General features: G+C 29.9%; 1 protein-coding gene across 27 annotated transcripts in view; it reads left to right on the plus strand.

The window, feature by feature from the left end:
• The window catches only part of LOC139481910 (rho GTPase-activating protein 190-like), an 86,854-nt gene that overhangs the window by 60,052 nt on the left and 7,821 nt on the right, over positions 1-18,981 (plus strand). For 15 of the 27 annotated variants that reach the window (XM_071265454.1, XM_071265445.1, XM_071265428.1 and 12 more), the window contains 6 exons: positions 6,411-6,582; positions 8,671-8,712; positions 12,749-12,826; positions 14,618-14,746; positions 15,308-15,346; positions 17,531-17,636. In XM_071265454.1, coding sequence (XP_071121555.1) covers positions 6,411-6,582; positions 8,671-8,712; positions 12,749-12,826; positions 14,618-14,746; positions 15,308-15,346; positions 17,531-17,636 — 566 coding nt within the window. The remainder of the gene's footprint in view (positions 1-6,410; positions 6,583-8,670; positions 8,713-12,748; positions 12,827-14,617; positions 14,747-15,307; positions 15,347-17,530; positions 17,637-18,981) is intronic. The other 12 variants (XM_071265456.1, XM_071265448.1, XM_071265431.1 and 9 more) reach the window with 3 other exon arrangements.

Here is an 18,981-nt window from a genome sequence, read left to right on the forward strand (position 1 = left end):
TGATGCAATTGCATGTTCTTTCACATGAACATCTGGTTATGGTGGTTGCAATTGAATACACCAATTAAAAAGTATTTAGGTACCGGTACTTGTTTCAAAGAAAAATTTGAAAAAATAGTTCATTGAAAATAAGTTAATATTTATGCTGATTCTAGACTTTTAAGGGGGGATTTAAAATGACAATTCTCGGAAACCTGATAGGTTCAGAAGCACACTTCTGAAGTTGTGAAATATGATGAATAATGTTAAATGGCTTGTGACCTCAAGTTGACCTCCAGTTGCAAGTAAAGAGTCCATTATTATATAATAACAAAAAACATGTTAAAATTATGAAAAGAAAAAAAATGAAATTGATTGATCTGCAGGACCAAAGAAGCCTTGCCTCTACCAGTTCATTGCTGATGTTGACATAATTATAAGTAAACTTATTATTATTCTTCTGCATTGTGGCTTTATTTGCAAGATAAATGAAAGCTTTATACCAGTATTTTGTATTTAACCTCAAGGAATTATCCAACTGAATTTTTTATGACCCATTTATTATGCCCCATTTATGGGCATTATGTTTTCTGGTCTGCGTCCATTCTTTCGTTCTTTAGTCCGTCTGTCCATTTGTCCGTCTGTCCATTCGTCTGTCTGTCTTACTTCAGGTTAAAGATTTTGGTCGAGGTAGTTTTTTTATGAAGTTGAAGTCCAATCAACTTTAAACTTAGTACCTGTGTTTCTTATGATACGATCTCTCTAATTTTAATTTTACCCCATTTTCACAGTCCACTGAACATAAAAAATGATAGTGCGGATGGGGCATCCTGTATTAGGAACACATTCTTATTTATTATTCATTAAAATGACAGTGTGATGACTACATAGAGGAAAAAAAGTGTCTATTGTAAAACAAGGAAACACGGCCTGAAAATTGAAAATGGATATTATAAACTGACAGTAACAGCTATTTGTTTACTTTGAAATTAATATTCATGGTTGGCTCCTTATATTTATCATTTAAATTTTTAAGATATTAAAGTTTATTACTTCAATTGCATGTATATCAATGATCTATTGTATAACATTTAAATGTCTAAATAAAATGTGAATCACATCTTTTATGTGTCGTAATAAAACATTAAATAGTGAATATGGAAGTTAAATACACTATTAGATGTTATAGTATTTCATATTGTTGTAATTTTGAAATTTCAATTCAATATTATGAAAAATACATAAATCATAAAAAAAATTTGTATACATGTACATTGGTATTTCTCCTATTTTGTAAATTTCAAGTTTAATATCAGTGGCGGATCCAGCCATTTGAAAAAAAAGGGGGGGGGGGGGGGGGGGGCGTCCCAACCCAGGACAAAGGGAGGGGGGGGTTCCAACTATATGTCCCCATTCAAATGCATTGATCGTCCAAAAAAAAGGGGGTGTTCCGCCACTGAATATGTATAAATATAGAGTAGGTTGGAGTTCATCTTTAAATTATATCCTAATGTAGTCATGTTCTGTTTCTCTTTTTCTGAAGTAGTAACTGTTTGTTGATTTTATTGTCAAATAGCATTCGATACCGTAACTAAGCAGTGCTTTTTCCGTGTCAGATATTTTTATGCCCCATTTATTATGCCCCATTTATGTTCATTATGTTTTCTGGTCCTCAGGTTCAAGTTTTTGGTTCAGGTAGTTTTTGATCAAGTTGAAGTCCAATCAACTAGAAACTTAGTACACATATTCCTTATGATATGATCTTTTTAATTTTAATGCCAAATAAGAGATTATACCCAACTTTCACGGTCCACTGAACATAGAAAATTATAGTGCAGATGGGGAATCCATGTACTATGGACACATTCTTGTTAAGAAATGTTTCATATTGTTTGTTGAGGTGAAAATGGAGAAATAAGGGTGCCCATGGCTCTTTATCAACTTTTCATCCACTTGTACGGTTTTGAAACCAAAAATTTGGAGAGAGAAAATTGTGCTATTGTTTCGTAAATTTATTATCTATGATTTTAGCTATGTCACTGATTTTAGCTAACAGTAGGCTTATTGGTATTTAACACAAAACCTGATTAGATATTTAAAATTTTGATGTATCTAACTTAAATTTATTTAAATCATTAAATGTTGACCTTATTTTACACATTCATATAAATGTTGTATTGGTTTATTGAGGAAGAAATATATATTTAGCAGATCATGCCTTAGGTAAATACTTGACAGTATTTTATTTGTAAATGGTGTTAAAATCAATCAATGGAAAATCTCTGAAAGACTTGATTACTTTTATTAATAGATATTAAACACAGGTAATTTGATATCTAAATGGATTTAATACTGATTGTTTTAAAGTCACTTTTAAGCACCGTTTTTGGGCTATTTGTGGCGGCCTGTTTTTATTGGTGGAGGAAGTCGGAGTGCTTGGAGAAAACCACCAACTTGATGTATTTGTCGAGAATTGTACATTTGATCTTAAAATAGACGGGAAGCATATCTGAAATGTTTTCATCTTGAAATTGACAAGCATCCATATGGACAATAAACTATTTCATCTTGAAATAAACATGCAAGGTTTTTCACAGAGAAACTTGTTTACCATAATCCATTTCCTTCCGAATTAATTGCAATGACAACATTCACGCTGATTAATTTGGCCTTTCTTATAATCTTCATAATTATTTGATATGAACATGAAAGGAGAAAAGAGATTAAAAATTACTGTCTTTTGGTTATTTGAACAAAAATGAAATCGGTAGAAGTTGGCTTTTGTAATAGAATACCTTGGGGGAAAATTGGATTTAACACGGATGTTGAGATTTCTACAGTTTAAATGTCATGAATGAGTCAAGAAATGAATGAATATTTAGTATAATAACATTGATGGTCTGAAATATTTAAACATTACATTTTATGTTGCTCGGGATTAAAAGTTTTATTTCGATTCTACCTGATTAGGGATATTGTGCATTGAATATCTGTTTGTTTACAATCGATATGTTCATTTCCAGGTTACAAATCTATATTTACCTATCATAAATACCTACCTTTGTATGTACAGGTAAACAAAGCTCAATAGGATTAATGGAATAAAATAAATATTGGTTGTTTAACTAATCTAACCCGACTGAATATTGCATTTTTATTAAAGAACGTTGTGTTTGTTGAATTTGGGATAATGATTTTAGAAAATACTGAAAAATTGTGTTGAAGCTGAAGCAATTTATGTTAGAATTCTGAAATTTGAAACATATGAAGATTTTGAACTAAGGAATAATGTCTTAGTAGAAAATACTGGAAAACTGTAAAATTATTTTGGAAATCTGAAAAATGAACTATATATTCGAGAATAAAACTAAGGAATTATGTCTTAGAAAATACTAGAAAAATTGAGTTGAAGCAATTTATGTTGGAGATCTGAAAATTGAAGCTTATAAGGATATTGAACTAAGGAATAATGTCTAAGAAAATACTGAAAAATTGTGTTGCAGAAATTTATAATATTTGTTTGGGAATTGAAAATTGAGCATTTACTTTGGATACTGAAGACTTAATTTAATTATATATACTTGTATTTCTACATGTTTGGGATTATCACCGAAATCAGACACTCTACTGTGTAAAGTGTAGCTTTTGATCCATTGTGTTGACTCAGCAAATTTTTGTTTACTTAGAAGAAAGAAATTTTACCTTGATCATACAATGTTTTACGTTTTTTCTCCAGTAATAAAATTTTTAATTAGAATAAAGATTGATTGGGAGTTATAACCTTTAAAATTATTAGGTTTTAAATTTAAATTGGATCATGGATTACAGCATATTTAAATAGCTATTTACATGTTGTACAAAACAATAAATGTAACAGTGCATGGTAATATCTAATTGACGATACTGTTTACCTTTTGTTTTGTGTAACAAAATATTGTTATATACGATACCTAAACCGGACATTTAAATATTTGATCTGTTCCTTATATAGTGTGGCCATCCATGTTATAATAGATTTATAATGTCTGTGATGGTTAAATCTGTATCAATGGATATTTGATGTTTACGATCATTGAAAAATTCTTGATAATTCTGTAACGTTGGATGTGACTTGCAAGTAGCTCAGTGAAAGTGATTTTACCGTAAATTATGACTATCATAGTTTATTACTTATGTTTCATGGTGATTATATTGTGAACTTAGTTCTGACAATTTCATCTTGAATCATGGAATTTTGAGACAGTTTTATATATATTCCCATAGTGCATTTCCTTGAGCTAAATGACAATTGTTGTGAAAATTTTTATTCTGATGGAAATTAAAAAAAATCAGCATTTTGTGACTAGAATTGCAAAACAGATTCAATATTTACTTAATATTTGATCCATGTTTATAAGATGAGCTGTACAGTAGCAATATTTACATAATATTTGTTAAACTTTTGTGATAATTGGGCTGCACAGTAGCAATATTCAAATAATATTTGATCAACGTTCATGATATGGGCTGCACTGCCTCTGTGCATGTAATGCCTTACAGTACTATACAGGTTCCAAAATCAGCGAGTACTATTCCTAAGTCTGATAGTACTATAAACCATGTTGATTCAGCTAATGGTGAACTAGTATTTGAGGAGGTGAGCAGAGTTTTAGTTAAAGCTGGTCAGTTTAGTCATTGACCGTTCAGGTTATTAATGGATTATTCTTTGTTGGGCAAATGATATCAATGCTCAAATACTTTGTAGTATATTTGGCCTTTTTAATTTCTATGATTTGACAATCACTGATGAGTATTTTTTCGGGTACAAAATTATTATTACTATTTATTATTATTGTTTCTTTCAAAACGTTGTGGGTTCTGGGTGGCCTAAGTGGTCTAAGAAGTCACACTTTGATTTGATTTGATATTTGATGTTTAAACTCCACTTTTAAGCACCACATTTAGACTATTTCGTGGCGGCCAATTTTTATTGGTGGAGGAAACCAGAGTGCCCAGAGAAAACCACCGATAGTGGTGTTAAACACCATACAATCAATCTTTTAAATTTTTTATAAGAGATGCTGAGTTACTGACAAAAAGATTGAAAATTTTATGTTATCCATTCAGATGCAATAGAATACTATATGTTTTTACATACACATACAGTGTATATATATGGTATATAAATCATTGTTTCACAGTGTTAGACCTTCCTGTCAGAACATTAGTTTGTGATTGTTTCAGTGTTAGACCTTCCTGTCAGAACATTAGTTTGTGATTGTTTCAGTGTTAGACCTTCCTGTCAGAACATTAGTTTGTGATTGTTTCACAGTGTTAGACCTTCCTGTCAGAACATTAGTTTGTGATTGTTTCACAGTGTTAGACCTTCCTGTCAGAACATTAGTTTGTGATTGTTTCAGTGTTAGACCTTCCCGTCAGAACATTAGTTTGTGATTGTTTCAGTGTTAGACCTTCCTGTCAGAACATTAGTTTGTGATTGTTTCAATGTTAGACCTTCCTGTCAGAACATTAGTTTGTGATTGTTTCAGTGTTAGACCTTCCTGTCAGAACATTAGTTTGTGATTGTTTCAGTGTTAGACCTTCCTGTCAGAACATTAGTTTGTGATTGTTTCAATGTTAGACCTTCCTGTCAGAACATTAGTTTGTGATTGTTTCACAGTGTTAGACCTTCCTGTCAGAACATTAGTTTGTGATTGTTTCAATGTTAGACCTTCCTGTCAGAACATTAGTTTGTGATTGTTTCAGTGTTAGACCTTCCCGTCAGAACATTAGTTTGTGATTGTTTCACCGTGTTAGACCTTCCTGTCAGAACATTAGTTTGTGATTGTTTCACAGTGTTAGACCTTCCTGTCAGAACATTATTTTGTGATTGTTTCACAGTGTTAGACCTTCCTGTCAGAACATTATTTTGTGATTGTTTCACAGTGTTAGACCTTCCTGTCAGAACATTAGTTTGTGATTGTTTCACAGTGTTAGACCTTCCTGTCAGAACATTATTTTGTGATTGTTTCACAGTGTTAGACCTTCCTGTCAGAACATTATTTTGTGATTGTTTCACAGTGTTAGACCTTCCTGTCAGAACATTATTTTGTGATTGTTTCACAGTGTTAGACCTTCCTGTCAGAACATTAGTTTGTGATTGTTTCACAGTGTTAGACCTTCCTGTCAGAACATTAGTTTGTGATTGTTTCACAGTGTTAGACCTTCCTGTCAGAACATTAGTTTGTGATTGTTTCACAGTGTTAGACCTTCCCGTCAGAACATTAGTTTGTGATAAATTGACTCAATTATTATCAATTATAGCAGTGAAGTTTTAGTAATTTGATTTTTCAAAACAGGCTGAAAAACTTGAATATTAGCGCTCTTCTAACATCTCACATCTGATGAATTTATATTCATTTGCTAATAAATTTGAACTTTTATAATTTCAGGAAAGAAAGCAAAAAGAATTGCAGAAGAAGCAGAAAAAATTACACAAGAAATCAGATGGACGACCAGGGACATCAGAAAGTGGTTGTCGACTGGTAGATTTCCAAATGTCCTCTACAAATCCATCACTTCCCCAATACGTAGAAACTTGTGTAGAATTTATCAGGGAAGAAGGTAGGTTTCCATGGAGATAAAGTTGTCTTTCTTATAAAAACCAGTTATCTCCCTTGTATTTTGCTTATTGCAGTGTTCTATATTTAGATTAGTAATTATTTAAAAAAAATTGTACACATAAGTTTTAGAAAATTTATATGAAAAGAATTTTGTGTTTTGGTGGAATTTACTTCTTATAAATTTTGGAGAAATCTAGAAAATTGAATCCTAAATTATTAATTAGGGCAGAAGTATAATAACAGAAAATGAAAAGACCAATAAATCGATATTGTTCGAAAAGCAGACCTTTTAATCAATGTAGGGGCTGAATTGCCAGAGTTTTTTTTATATATAATATATAATACAAATAATTTTTCATGTTTAAACCAAGAAGGTAAAAGAAAGTTTGACGTGAAATATATAATTTTGGATACCAGCTTAATATGATTTTGAATATTATGATTCTTGCTTGGGCTAATGGTTTATTACTTAGAATAATCACTAAGGTAGTTGGGGGGTCTAAAATTTTGACTGATAGTTTGATTCTAAAAAAGAGGGTCTTTTAAAATTGTGACCGCTATATTTATCTTTAAAACTCTCTGTATTTACATTTTTTCACTTTGAAAAATGTGGAGAAAAACTTTTTTTTGTATTTTAATTTTTAATTTGATTAAATTTTTTTTTTTTTTTTTTTTTTTTATAAATACATTTTTACCACTAAACAATGCTAAAATGAAAAAAGAAATTCAATTGTCCATAAAACAGTTCACAAGTAAATTAAAAATATATCTTATAATGTAATGTTGAATGGATAATTTATGTTCTTATTTGTAAATTACTTGTTTTTAATAAATGATTATTTTCCCAATTTTCATAATTTTCAAATGTTCTAATTACATTTTTACTTTAATATAAAACAGGTAATATTCTTCACTTTTTCACGTGATCAATTAGATAATATTTATTTTAAGGTAAATTTCTTGTTATTAAAACAAAAAAACTTCAAATTAATGAGGGGAAACAAATTAAAGAAATTGAGTTAATAAAGGGAAGTAACTATGAATAAACATAACCTTTCTGATGCAGGGAATTGATCAAAAGAATCCTGGTTTGACTGAAATAATTCATAAAAAACTATCTTTTCAAGTCATATTTGAAAATTATAAATGCTTTTCCTAAAGTCAAAGGATTGTATAGCAACCGACTGATAAAAAACAACCATAGATAATTTTGAAATAGCATCAATTCAGAAAGTATAAAAAAAATCAATCGTTTTAAGTTAAGAAGCCCCAGCTACCTTAAATGCAATTTTCAATAACAGTATGAGGTAAAATTAATAAATGTTTTCATCTTGAAAAAAATATGGATAATAGAGGTCACAGGTCAACGGGATTCACATTCAAGTGGTTTCCTGCACAACCTATTCACTTCTTTGTTATAAATGAGTATTTCAAACATGAAAATTTTTCATGCAGGGGTTATTTTTGCTGATTTTTCTGTTGCAATTTGTAGCAAGATAAGAATTTCGTATTTGTGAAGTCCAAATTTATTTTCAGGACCTACATATTGTATTCATTGTTTTTCTATTCTCATTCATTCAGAACATGCATGAAATATTTGCCACTGGACATTAAGCAAGCCACAATCAATCGAAATTCATTTCATATTCCTGTATGATTATAATTTTATCCAATTGCGGAACAGATATGAACAAGTTTGTGGATACATTCTACATGTTCCATTAAAGGAATGAAAGAAATGTATATATATATAAGTTATATCTTGTTATTTGGTGTGAGCCATGGCTCTGTGTTGGAGACCATACTTTGGCCTATAATGGTCTACTTTTACAAATTGTGATTTGGATGGAGAGTTGTCTCATTGGCACTCATACCGCATCTTTTTATATCTAGATATAAGAAATATATATATATGTTATAGCTTGCTGTTTGGTGTGAGCAAAAGCTCTGTGTTAAAGGCTGTACTTTGACCTATAATATTATACTTTTACAAATTGTGACTGTGATGGAGTGTTGTCTCATTGGCATTCATACCACATCTTCTTCTATCTAGTTATGTTCTTATTGTGTATTTTCTATTTATTTTAAGTGATGACTTTTGTAAATGTCCCTTGGGAAGAGTTGGATAGAGGTAAAATATAACCACCTTGAGTTACAGCATAATACCCAATCGCTGCAGTTATATAGCTTTTGTCTGAATTTTTGTTTGGTTGACAAAATAGATTTTGACAGAGACCGTTTATAGATATTAGAATTATTAAAAAAGTTATTTATAGCTTTTAAAGGAATTTTGAATAGATTAGGAAAATATATATACAAATAGATTTTTTTGTTTTCTTTTGATAAAAAGAATGTACATACATGACATATTTATCATTGAAAAGGAGAGATAACAAAAGCCAAAAAAGAAAATGTAATCAAAACTTCAGTTGCTTTAGTCTTGTTAGTCATTTAGTCAGTCTATTGAAATTATACCCAGTGCTTTAAACATAAAGTTGCTAAAAACACATTTTTATCTATGGAAAGAATCCTGTCAACAGATAAAAAAATTGTAAAATGCATAATTTATATTTCATGAAGCATATATTTATTCTTCAAGACAAGCTCAAAGCATGCTTGGAATATCCTTACGTAAAAAGCTTTGCTTGTATGATTTACAAACTGTTGATCTTAGCTTTCATAGAGAGGATATTCCAAGCATCCTTTGAGAAAATATAAATAGCAAATAGCAAAAATACATTGATAGTTTCTCAATTGGTTTTAAAATGATGAGACAATTGTTAAATATGACTGAAGTTTTGTTTATAAAAAATTCTATTAAGGGTGTAGCCTAGACAATGGTTATGGGAAGTAACTCATTGGATCACTTATATGTTTCTGATGGTACGTTTTATAGATGCTTTTTAAGCCTTTTTGTGAAACAGAATTACAATTATCTGTGTTACTTAAAAGTTTAGAATACGTTTATGAAAATGGCCTGACACAAACATACAAGTGATTTTTGAAGAGTTATATCCCTTAATTTCAGGTCTTCTTTCTTAATGGAAGCAATTGATTGATTCGCCATAAACATACATACTATTTTCTGACAACTGTAGAAATAAAAATGGGTAGACACATTCTAATAAAACATTCTAAATCACAAGTTGTTTTTGAGGATACAGTTTGTCAAGATTGACTCATTTACAGCTAATTTCCTAATGCATGTAGAGCAAAACTTTGGTTAGCTTGCTTGCTTTGTTTGTATATTGTACAACCATATTAGGATAACACCCAATTAAATTCAAATATAATATATATACAGGTTAAACTATGCCTATATATATTGCTTAAAAATGTCGATCTTATTTACAAAGCTTGTATAAACATTTATACAAACAAAGAAAGCAAGCCACTCAAAGTTTTACTTAGCAAACATTAGGAAATCAGCTGTAAATTATATGACATGTACATATGTCAAGAACAACAGAAAATAAGATTTTGACAGACTATATCCAGGCAGTTTCCCCTAAGCACTATCTCAAATAATTTTGTAAACTATATACACAATCTATTTAACACTTAATAAGTTTCTTTTAACCCCATTTTTGTTTAGATTTCTTTACAACATATTCTGAATATATTTCAAATGTATTTTCTCATATATATAGAGCCTATTTTTAACCATATTTATCATAGAGATAACTTTTACAGACAGTAACATAATGTTTTATCCTGAAAGAAGAAATTAATTTTTAACATACATTTTAGTTTAAAAATTGTTCAACAAAAATTTCACCAAAGAAAAGATACAGTTTATATTCAGATGACACACTTTTCCAAATGATCACACGAAAAAACAAACACAATTAATTTTACCTGGAGTTTTGAATGATAAGTGTGATTTGTGTTAAATACTTTTAGAAATATATGAATTTATAGTTAAGATTTTTTCTGATGAAACAGAGGCCATGCATCTCATAACATTAATTACTCAAAGGCACCTATTATAAAGTAAAAAGGGGTTTCAATCATTATATGTTATTAACTTTACATTGTCTCAAAATATAAAATATATTTGCCCAGTTAAGGCCAAGAATCTGGTAAAATGTAAGGCTTTGGCCGAGCTTTTCTACCCTTGAGTTGAGCCAAGTACATGTACATATAAAATTTATCTTTGGATGGTTCTTGTAGGTCTGGACAGAGCAGACCATTATTAGTGTTCTACTTACAATTTGCATGTGCTCGTTATATGTCTAACTTATGGCCAACAAGGATACTTCATTTGAGGTGTCGTCTGATTTTGGATGTTTGGATTTTAGAGAATTTTGTTAAGCTTATTATGCATTGATAGGTCACACATTTTTTTGAAGACTTGATATTTGAAATTACATCTTTATTCTATTCTTGAAAAGTAAGACATTGTAAAAACTATTCAAGAGTGATACACATAACATTAAGTTTCATGTGCAGACATTTTATTTTCAGTGTAATAAAAAGTGTCATTTCTGAAATAATTGCATGCAATACTTGTTCAGCAAATTTGGTCAAAACTAACTAATACAAAAATTATTATTTTCAAAAAATATTGTACACTTGAAATTGATAGCCAGTGAAGTGGAATTGCTCATGGATTACTGATAATTTATCTTGTTCGATTTTTATTTGATTTTTTTTAAAAAAGAATGGATAGATATCATTTTAAAAATCTGCATTTGGAATCATTTTTTCTCATTAATGAACACATTGCATTATTTTTCTAAATTTTAATAACTGTCCTTTGATGAACAAATTTGGAGACAAATATGCATTATATTTTGTAGAACCTTGGGAAAAATGTTTCCTAAGATAATTAGAAAAAAATAAAATATTGATAGAAACCTCATACTTTTTCATCTCTGAAAGAAAATGATTTTTTAACATCTAGTATCATTCCATTCTCAATTTTATCATTAAAATAATTGTGATAAATACATCTAGTATCGATCCATTCTCAATTTTATCATTAAAATAATTGTGATAAATACATCTAGTATCATTCCATTCTCAATTTTATCATTAAAATAATTGTGATAAATACATGATATATTTAGACTTGTTTAATTATTTGGTAACATATGAGCTTGACTTTAACATGTTCAGTATGCTTGAGAAATTACAGCAACCTGTATTGTATGTTTTGTTTTAAATTAGACTACATGTAGGTAGACAACTATAAGGGTGTGCATGCATGACACCTGTAGCAAGTAACAAATATTTTTTTTGAACAAGAAACAGCAAAAATTAAAACAAAAATAGAACCCCAGAACATTCAAAGTAGTAATGGATTTTCTCTTTAAACAAAATACCAATGGAAGATACTTTCAAAATTGGTAAGCAACTATAAAACAAAATTCTGAAATTCAGCGTACTATAAAAAAAAAATCAGAAATTATTGCAATGTTTTTATTATTGCGAAAAATGCAACAGGGTTATAATCACAATAATTAGACCTTGTGTTTTGAATATTTTTATATGAATCAAACAGGATTTTTCTGAATAACGCAAACATTAAAATTGCATTTTATTCATAAATAACTTAATTGCAAAATTAAATTCACGCAATAATTTCTGAATTTACAGTATTTGACTTCCACCAATAGTTGAGATTTCAAAGTGCCATGTATATTTTTATGGAACCACCTGATGAAATATCACATAATTTTAGTATCTTATTTTGGAGAGACAGTCATTTGAAAAATATATGTCAAACTGTGACCTCATTATTATTCGTGGCGTACCAATACAAATTTCATGGGTTTCTTGAGTAAAATTAAACCATATTTTCAAATGTTTAATAGAAAACACATTTTACTGTTGGGCAGATTTTTCAGAAACCATGAAATCAAATATCCATGGAAGTACAAATACATTGTCTCAAACACCTAGGTTACCCTGAAAATGTATGAAATATTTGCCACTGGACTTAATACAAACAACAAATGATTAATCAAATACTAAAGAACAATCAGAATATACAATCAATTCACAGAGAATTCCATGGAGTCATAATGAATTTCATACGTTGGATACAAATTGTGTACAGTCACTATACAGATCATGACATTAGAGTTATAGTTGAAATTCAAAACCCAGCTGTAGTTTTTAATTTGAAATTTTGTATATTTCAAATGTTGTTTTTCTTTCAGGTATAAATGCAGAGGGTATATACAGAATACCTGGAAATAAACAACAGGTGGAAATATTACAAGTTAAATTACAAGAAGGTAAGATAAAACCAATCTTGCTTAGGTTGTGAAGAACAACAGATATAGATGTTAAGTTATCAAATGTTTTCAACTCTCCTGTATATAGATTTTTACACCATGGTTTTTTAGCTCACCTGGCCCGAAGGGCCAAGTGAGCTTTTCCCATCACTTTGCGTCCGTCGTCGTTAACTTTTACAAAAATCTTCTCCTCTGAAACTGCTGGGCCAAATTAAACCAAACTTGGCCACAATCATCATTGGGGTATCTAGTTTAAAAAATGTGTGGCGTGACCCCGCCAACCAACTAAGATGGCCGCCATGGCTAAAAATAGAACATAGGGGTAAAATGCAGTTTTTGGCTTATAAATCAAAAACCAAAGCATTTAGAGCAAATCTGACAAGGGTAAAATTGTTTATCAGGTCAAGATCTTTCTGCCCTCAAATTTTCAGATGAATCCGACAACCCGTTGTTGGGTTGCTGCCCCTGAATATGTAATTTTAAGGAAATTTTGCTGTTTTTGGTTATTATCTTGAATATTATTATAGATAAAGATAAACTGTAAACAGCAATAATGTTCAGCAAAGTAAGAATTACAAATAAGTCAACATGACCGAAATGGTCAGTTGACCCCTTTAGGAGTTATTGCCCTTTATAGTCAATTTTAAACCATTTTTCGTAAATCTTAGTAATCTATTACAAAAATCTTCTCCTCTGAAACTACATGGCCAAATTAATCCAAACTTGGCCACAATCATCTTTGGGGTATCTAGTTTAAAAAATGTGTGGCGTGACCCGGCCAACCAACCAAGATGGCCGCCATGGCTAAAAATAGAACATAGGTGTGAAATGTAGATTTTGGCTTATAACTCTGAAACCAAAGCATTTAGAGCAAATCTGTCATGGGCTAAAATTGTTTATCAGGTCAACATTTATCTGCTCTGAAATTTTTAGATGAATCGGACAACCCGTTGTTGGGTTGCTGACCCTGAATTGTTAGTTTTAAGGAAATTTTGCTGTTTTTGGTCATTATCTTGAATATTATTATTGATAGAGATAAACTGTAAACAACAATAATGTTCAGCAAAGTAAGATTTACAAATAAGTCAACATGACTGAAATGGTCAATTGACCCCCTTAGGAGTTATTGTTCTTTATAGTCAATTTTTAACAATTTTCATAAAATTTGTAAATTTTTACTAACATTTTCCACTGAAACTAATGGGCCAAGTTCATTATAGATAGAGATAATTTTAAGCAGCAAGAATGTTCAGTAAAGTAAGATGTACAAACACATCACCATCACCAAAACACAATTTTGTCATGAATCCATCTGCTTCCTTTAATATTCACATAGACCAAGGTGAGCGACACAGGCTCTTTAGAGCCTCTAGTTTTACATACCTCCTGGAAAATTGAAATCGAGTAGGTAAAGGTACTTGTTAGAATATGCAATTGGAGGTGTTATGATTTAAGATTATGGAAAAATATAAGGAGAAAAAGATGAGAATTAATTTTAAGGAGATCTGAAACCTCTAATATTTTTTGTCTATACTTCTTTAAAAAAAACACATTTTGACTATTCTTCCAACTGATCAATTGTCCTACGTAAATTTTGAATATGACTATTTTCCTTCTAACTTCCTTTGTTGAAATACTATTGTTTCCATTTCTTTCAGAAATTAGTACACTGAGAAATAGAGCATGTGTTTTACATGCTGAAAAATAATATCACATCTTGTATTTTTTCTAGATCACAATGTATACACATAGGGGCTAAAATTAATTTTAACTCTTGTTTTCTATTTCCAGATCCTAATGTAGATATAAGAAGTTTAGATATACAGGTCAATACTGTAGCTACTGTGCTGAAATCATTCTTTAAAGATACAGAGCCACTTATTCCTCCTCAATTACAGGAGGAATTATTAGAAGCAGCTGGTAGGAAAATTTATGCATCTTATTTTAAAAAAAAAAGATAATAGCATTTCAAAATGATGGAAGATTTTATGACTGCACCTTGTTTTAGAAAATTTTAGGAATAATGCATGCTTTGTAGAAACTTAAGAATATACAGTTGGCAAATATGTAAAAAAAAAATGAGAATGTTACTTATTAAATCAGAATTCAAATATACATTTATTTATTATTGTGGTTACTCACATTTTGAAAAGAATCTGAAAATAAACAACATAAATTCGAAAGCTGGTATTTTTTAAATAACAGCAATGTTCGATTTAGAATTTAGAATTCTTTGCATATATTTAAAAAAAAAAAACATCTTAAAGCATGCATTTTATTTTTATTCAAAATACATGAAATATGGTATTCCGTGAAATTACAAGATAAAAAAAGAAATCAGAATATTGAATAGTTATGCCTACAATATGTTTTCTTAAGTCATTGGTAGAGTTATATCCCTTTATGTTCATTTCCCAATTTTTGTTTTGTGTTGATATTTTGCATGTTTTGTGTATAGAGTGATTTTTTTTTATTGTACAGAAAAATATGTAGAAAATAGAGAAGCTGGGAAGGAACCTGGTAAAATCTTGAGTTTTCTAAATTTACCATTTTGCTTTACATCTTTACACTTTTAAAATACTTTGTTCTGATTGGTTGAAAGTAATTTGTCTTGGGAGTTTCTGTAGATTTGCTGTTTTTTCTTAAACAACAGTGATTAACAAGAGAATAGTGCATGAAATACTATGATAATATATTTAGAATGGATACTGAAAAGGGGGGCGGGGCTCATGTGAACAGAAGAAAAGGAAAGAGAATTCACAATGAGCATACAATGTTATTTAGACTTTTAGATTTGTAAAGTTTTACTGTGGAATCAATATTGTTCATTGGATACCAATTTTCGTGGGTACAGGTGAAACACGAAGTTAAATTTAAACAAATTGCTAATTCTCTATAAGCTTTGTATAGAGAGATTGGCAAAACGATGAAATCTAATATCCACAAAAATGGTGGTTTTCCTCAATCCACGAAAATTGATACCCCGCAAAAATAAATGAATCCACAGTATCTATTTTCGGTGTAAATATTTGGCTTGCATTTGAAATTCATGTGAAATGATAGTTTGCTTTGAAATTACTTGACTTTATAAACCTTCACCATTGACGTTGCCTTGAAATTTCTATATTAAGGTACATGGACGCTGTTTTGATATCTGTTGTTATCTAATCACTAATGAGAAAAAAATCCTGATAAAATCACTGTTGTTTTAGAAGGCCAGTAAAAGTCAGAAACATAACGTTCACAGAATGTTTCATTGTGTGCACGAGTGACTAATGTATTGAAGTGAATGCCTTGGTTTTACAATGAAACACATTATAATACTGTGAAGGCTGTTTGCTATCTTTGATAGCTGAGGTGTAAGCTAATTGCATGAAAATGTTTCAAGATTTTCGAAAAAAAGTTTGCTTAGTTCAGATTTTCTTTGAAAAGTTTATAACTTTATGGTTGTCATATCTGAAAAGAAAGTTATTTTTTATTTTTTGGCTTAAACAAATTTGAACTTTTAAGATTTTAGCCTAATGAGTATTTTAACGCCAAATTTATCAGTTTACATTTATTTAAAATTTCAACCCTCTTACAAGAATGCATATACAATGTATTAATAACAACATTCTCAAAGAAGAAAATGAACTAACTGAAAATTTTACGACATTTGCAATGTCCTATTAGACTTTCATCTAAACTAAGTTCAAAGGTCATCTGAGTTCATTTCATGGGTCTGCTCTCTGTTGTTGGATTGCTGGTAGGAATGTACAAATGTAAATGATATGTATCATATCTCCAGTATCTGCATTGCTATGTATATACTCAAGTTCTTTATGGTTGAAAAACTAAGCATGAGTAACAATTGTATCTTGAGCATGGAGATTTGAATGGCTTTTTTCTGTAAAATATTTTTGTAATTCAATTTTTACAATTTGTAATTACTAATGTAATGAAATAACTATACATAATTATTGTTAATGATTTTTTTTGTTGGTTATTTTCCCTGCCCTTTCTGGGACAGTGTAGAAGTTTATGTCTTGAATTATTTAGGTAGGTAAAAAGAAATAAATGGTACATGTGGTAAGAATCAAATTCCTACTATGTATATGATTTTGAATTTGTTTGAGAATTTCTTTTTTCCCTATAATGAAAATATTCTAATTTATGGATATAGTTTAATAAGGAAAGATCTAAGTTTTACATATTCGCGACGATATATATTCACGTTAATTTTCTACTCGCGAAAGTCACGAAAATAAGTTGGTTAACAGTATTTGAAATTTTTGAAACCAGCTATTTGTGAAAATACAATTGATAAAAAAAAAAATCGTTACATTATTGGATAGATATGTGGAGGACAAATTTCAATAAAGGGTTTACAACTGAAAAAAAAATTTGTAAACAGCTTTTGAATAATTTTTGAGGGAAAACAATCAAAGTGTGAAAGGTTGAGCTGTTAAAAACCTTTGTAAATGTGTGTAAAAACTGCATTGATCATTATTAGGACAAAAATAACATATGAAGGTTTCTTTATTTGAATGTGAATGTTAGCAACTGTTAAAATGTTACAAAATTTCGGTTTTTTCAAAAGAGAAAGTGTGGTGAAATGATGTTGAAAATATTCTTTCTGCTCTTTGGTCAGGTTGTTTTCTCTCTAAAACATTTACTGTTTCACAATTCTCTTTACTTATATCATTGAACATTGATTTATTACAGAAATTCCAGAGAAGAGTACACGTTTATTGGGGATTAGAGGTGTACTGCGGAAAATTTCACCTGTCAATTATGAAGTATTAAAATACTTTATAACACACTTAAATGAGTAAGTGAATTATCTTACAAGTTGTTTGCTTTGTTTAATCGATCAAATTTTGAAACTTTTCCTAGAATTTTGTTTGATTTCCTTAGCTAAGAAATATGTCTTAGAAGTTTTTTATACCCTGCTTAATTAAGGAAGTTTTTGGGATGGTGTTTATTTGTCGCCACACCAGTTCCTTTGTCTGCTAGGAATGTTCCATTTATTCCAAGTATGTGGGAGGGCAGGAAGGACAGTTTAATTATAGAATGTGGATCATAGTTCTATTACCGTTATGCAAAATTATCTAAGAAATGGTTCTTGGTTGTAGGGATGTTTTAAAAGTCCTTTCCTGTTCTCTCACATAACTTTTTTTCTCTCGTTTCTTGGACCACAAAGGGGGTGCGAAGCTAAGTACACATATAAGAATAAAGAGATTAGTGATATGATTGCCAATGAAACATCTATGCACCAATGTACAAATAAAGTGGATATAAGCAATTATAGGCAACCATACGGCTTCAACAATGAGATGTTTTTTTTATTATTATTTTAATTTTTAAAATTATATACAAAATAATGGTTTTGACCTTGGATTTATGGTTGACTGAACATAGAGATATGATATAGTGTGAGTGGGTTTTGTTGTTTATGGATACTGTAGTTTCATTAATTTTCATGGTCACAGGTTAACCACGAATATAAATATTCAATGATTTGCATATTTGCCATTGGTTTGTATGCAGACTTTTTGGTTTACTTTTATAAATTGTTACTTGGATGGGGAGTTGTCTCATTGGCACTCATACCTCATCTTCTTATTACAAGGGTCCGGAAACGGTCATATTTGCCAGTCATGTCCTAAACTGAAACTATAATGTCCTAAACTTTTAATTGGGATTTAGGTCAAATTTTATTTTTCAACAGTAATAATTTCGGTCATTTTGTTGAGATTGACTTTCAAAATCGCCATTTTGAACATATTTTTGTTTTGTTATCGACTTCCTGTAATTAAACTGCCACTCCAATAAAGTGTTATAATCCTGAGGGCCCTCCTAATAACTATATTAATGCCTCGGGGAGCTATTGGCTAATGATTGCTAATCTCTTTACCTGTGTTTTTAATTCACACCTGGCAATTAATCACAAGCTCCAAACTATTATTATAAAGAAATAAAAATTCCATACCAACTGGCTTCATTATTTAATTACCCAACAGGTCAGACAATTGTCAATTATGATTTAAAATTAAATTAAAACTTGGTTTAATTTACGTAGAAAAAAATATTTGTTTACTTCTAACACATGTGCTTTGTTTACTATGTAATACTCATGCTTGAAATTCTCTTCCACAGATTTAGACAATTAATCG

The sequence above is a fragment of the Mytilus edulis genome, chromosome 7 (genome assembly GCF_963676685.1).
Source record: "Mytilus edulis chromosome 7, xbMytEdul2.2, whole genome shotgun sequence".
NCBI classification, from domain to species: Eukaryota; Metazoa; Mollusca; class Bivalvia; order Mytilida; family Mytilidae; genus Mytilus; species Mytilus edulis.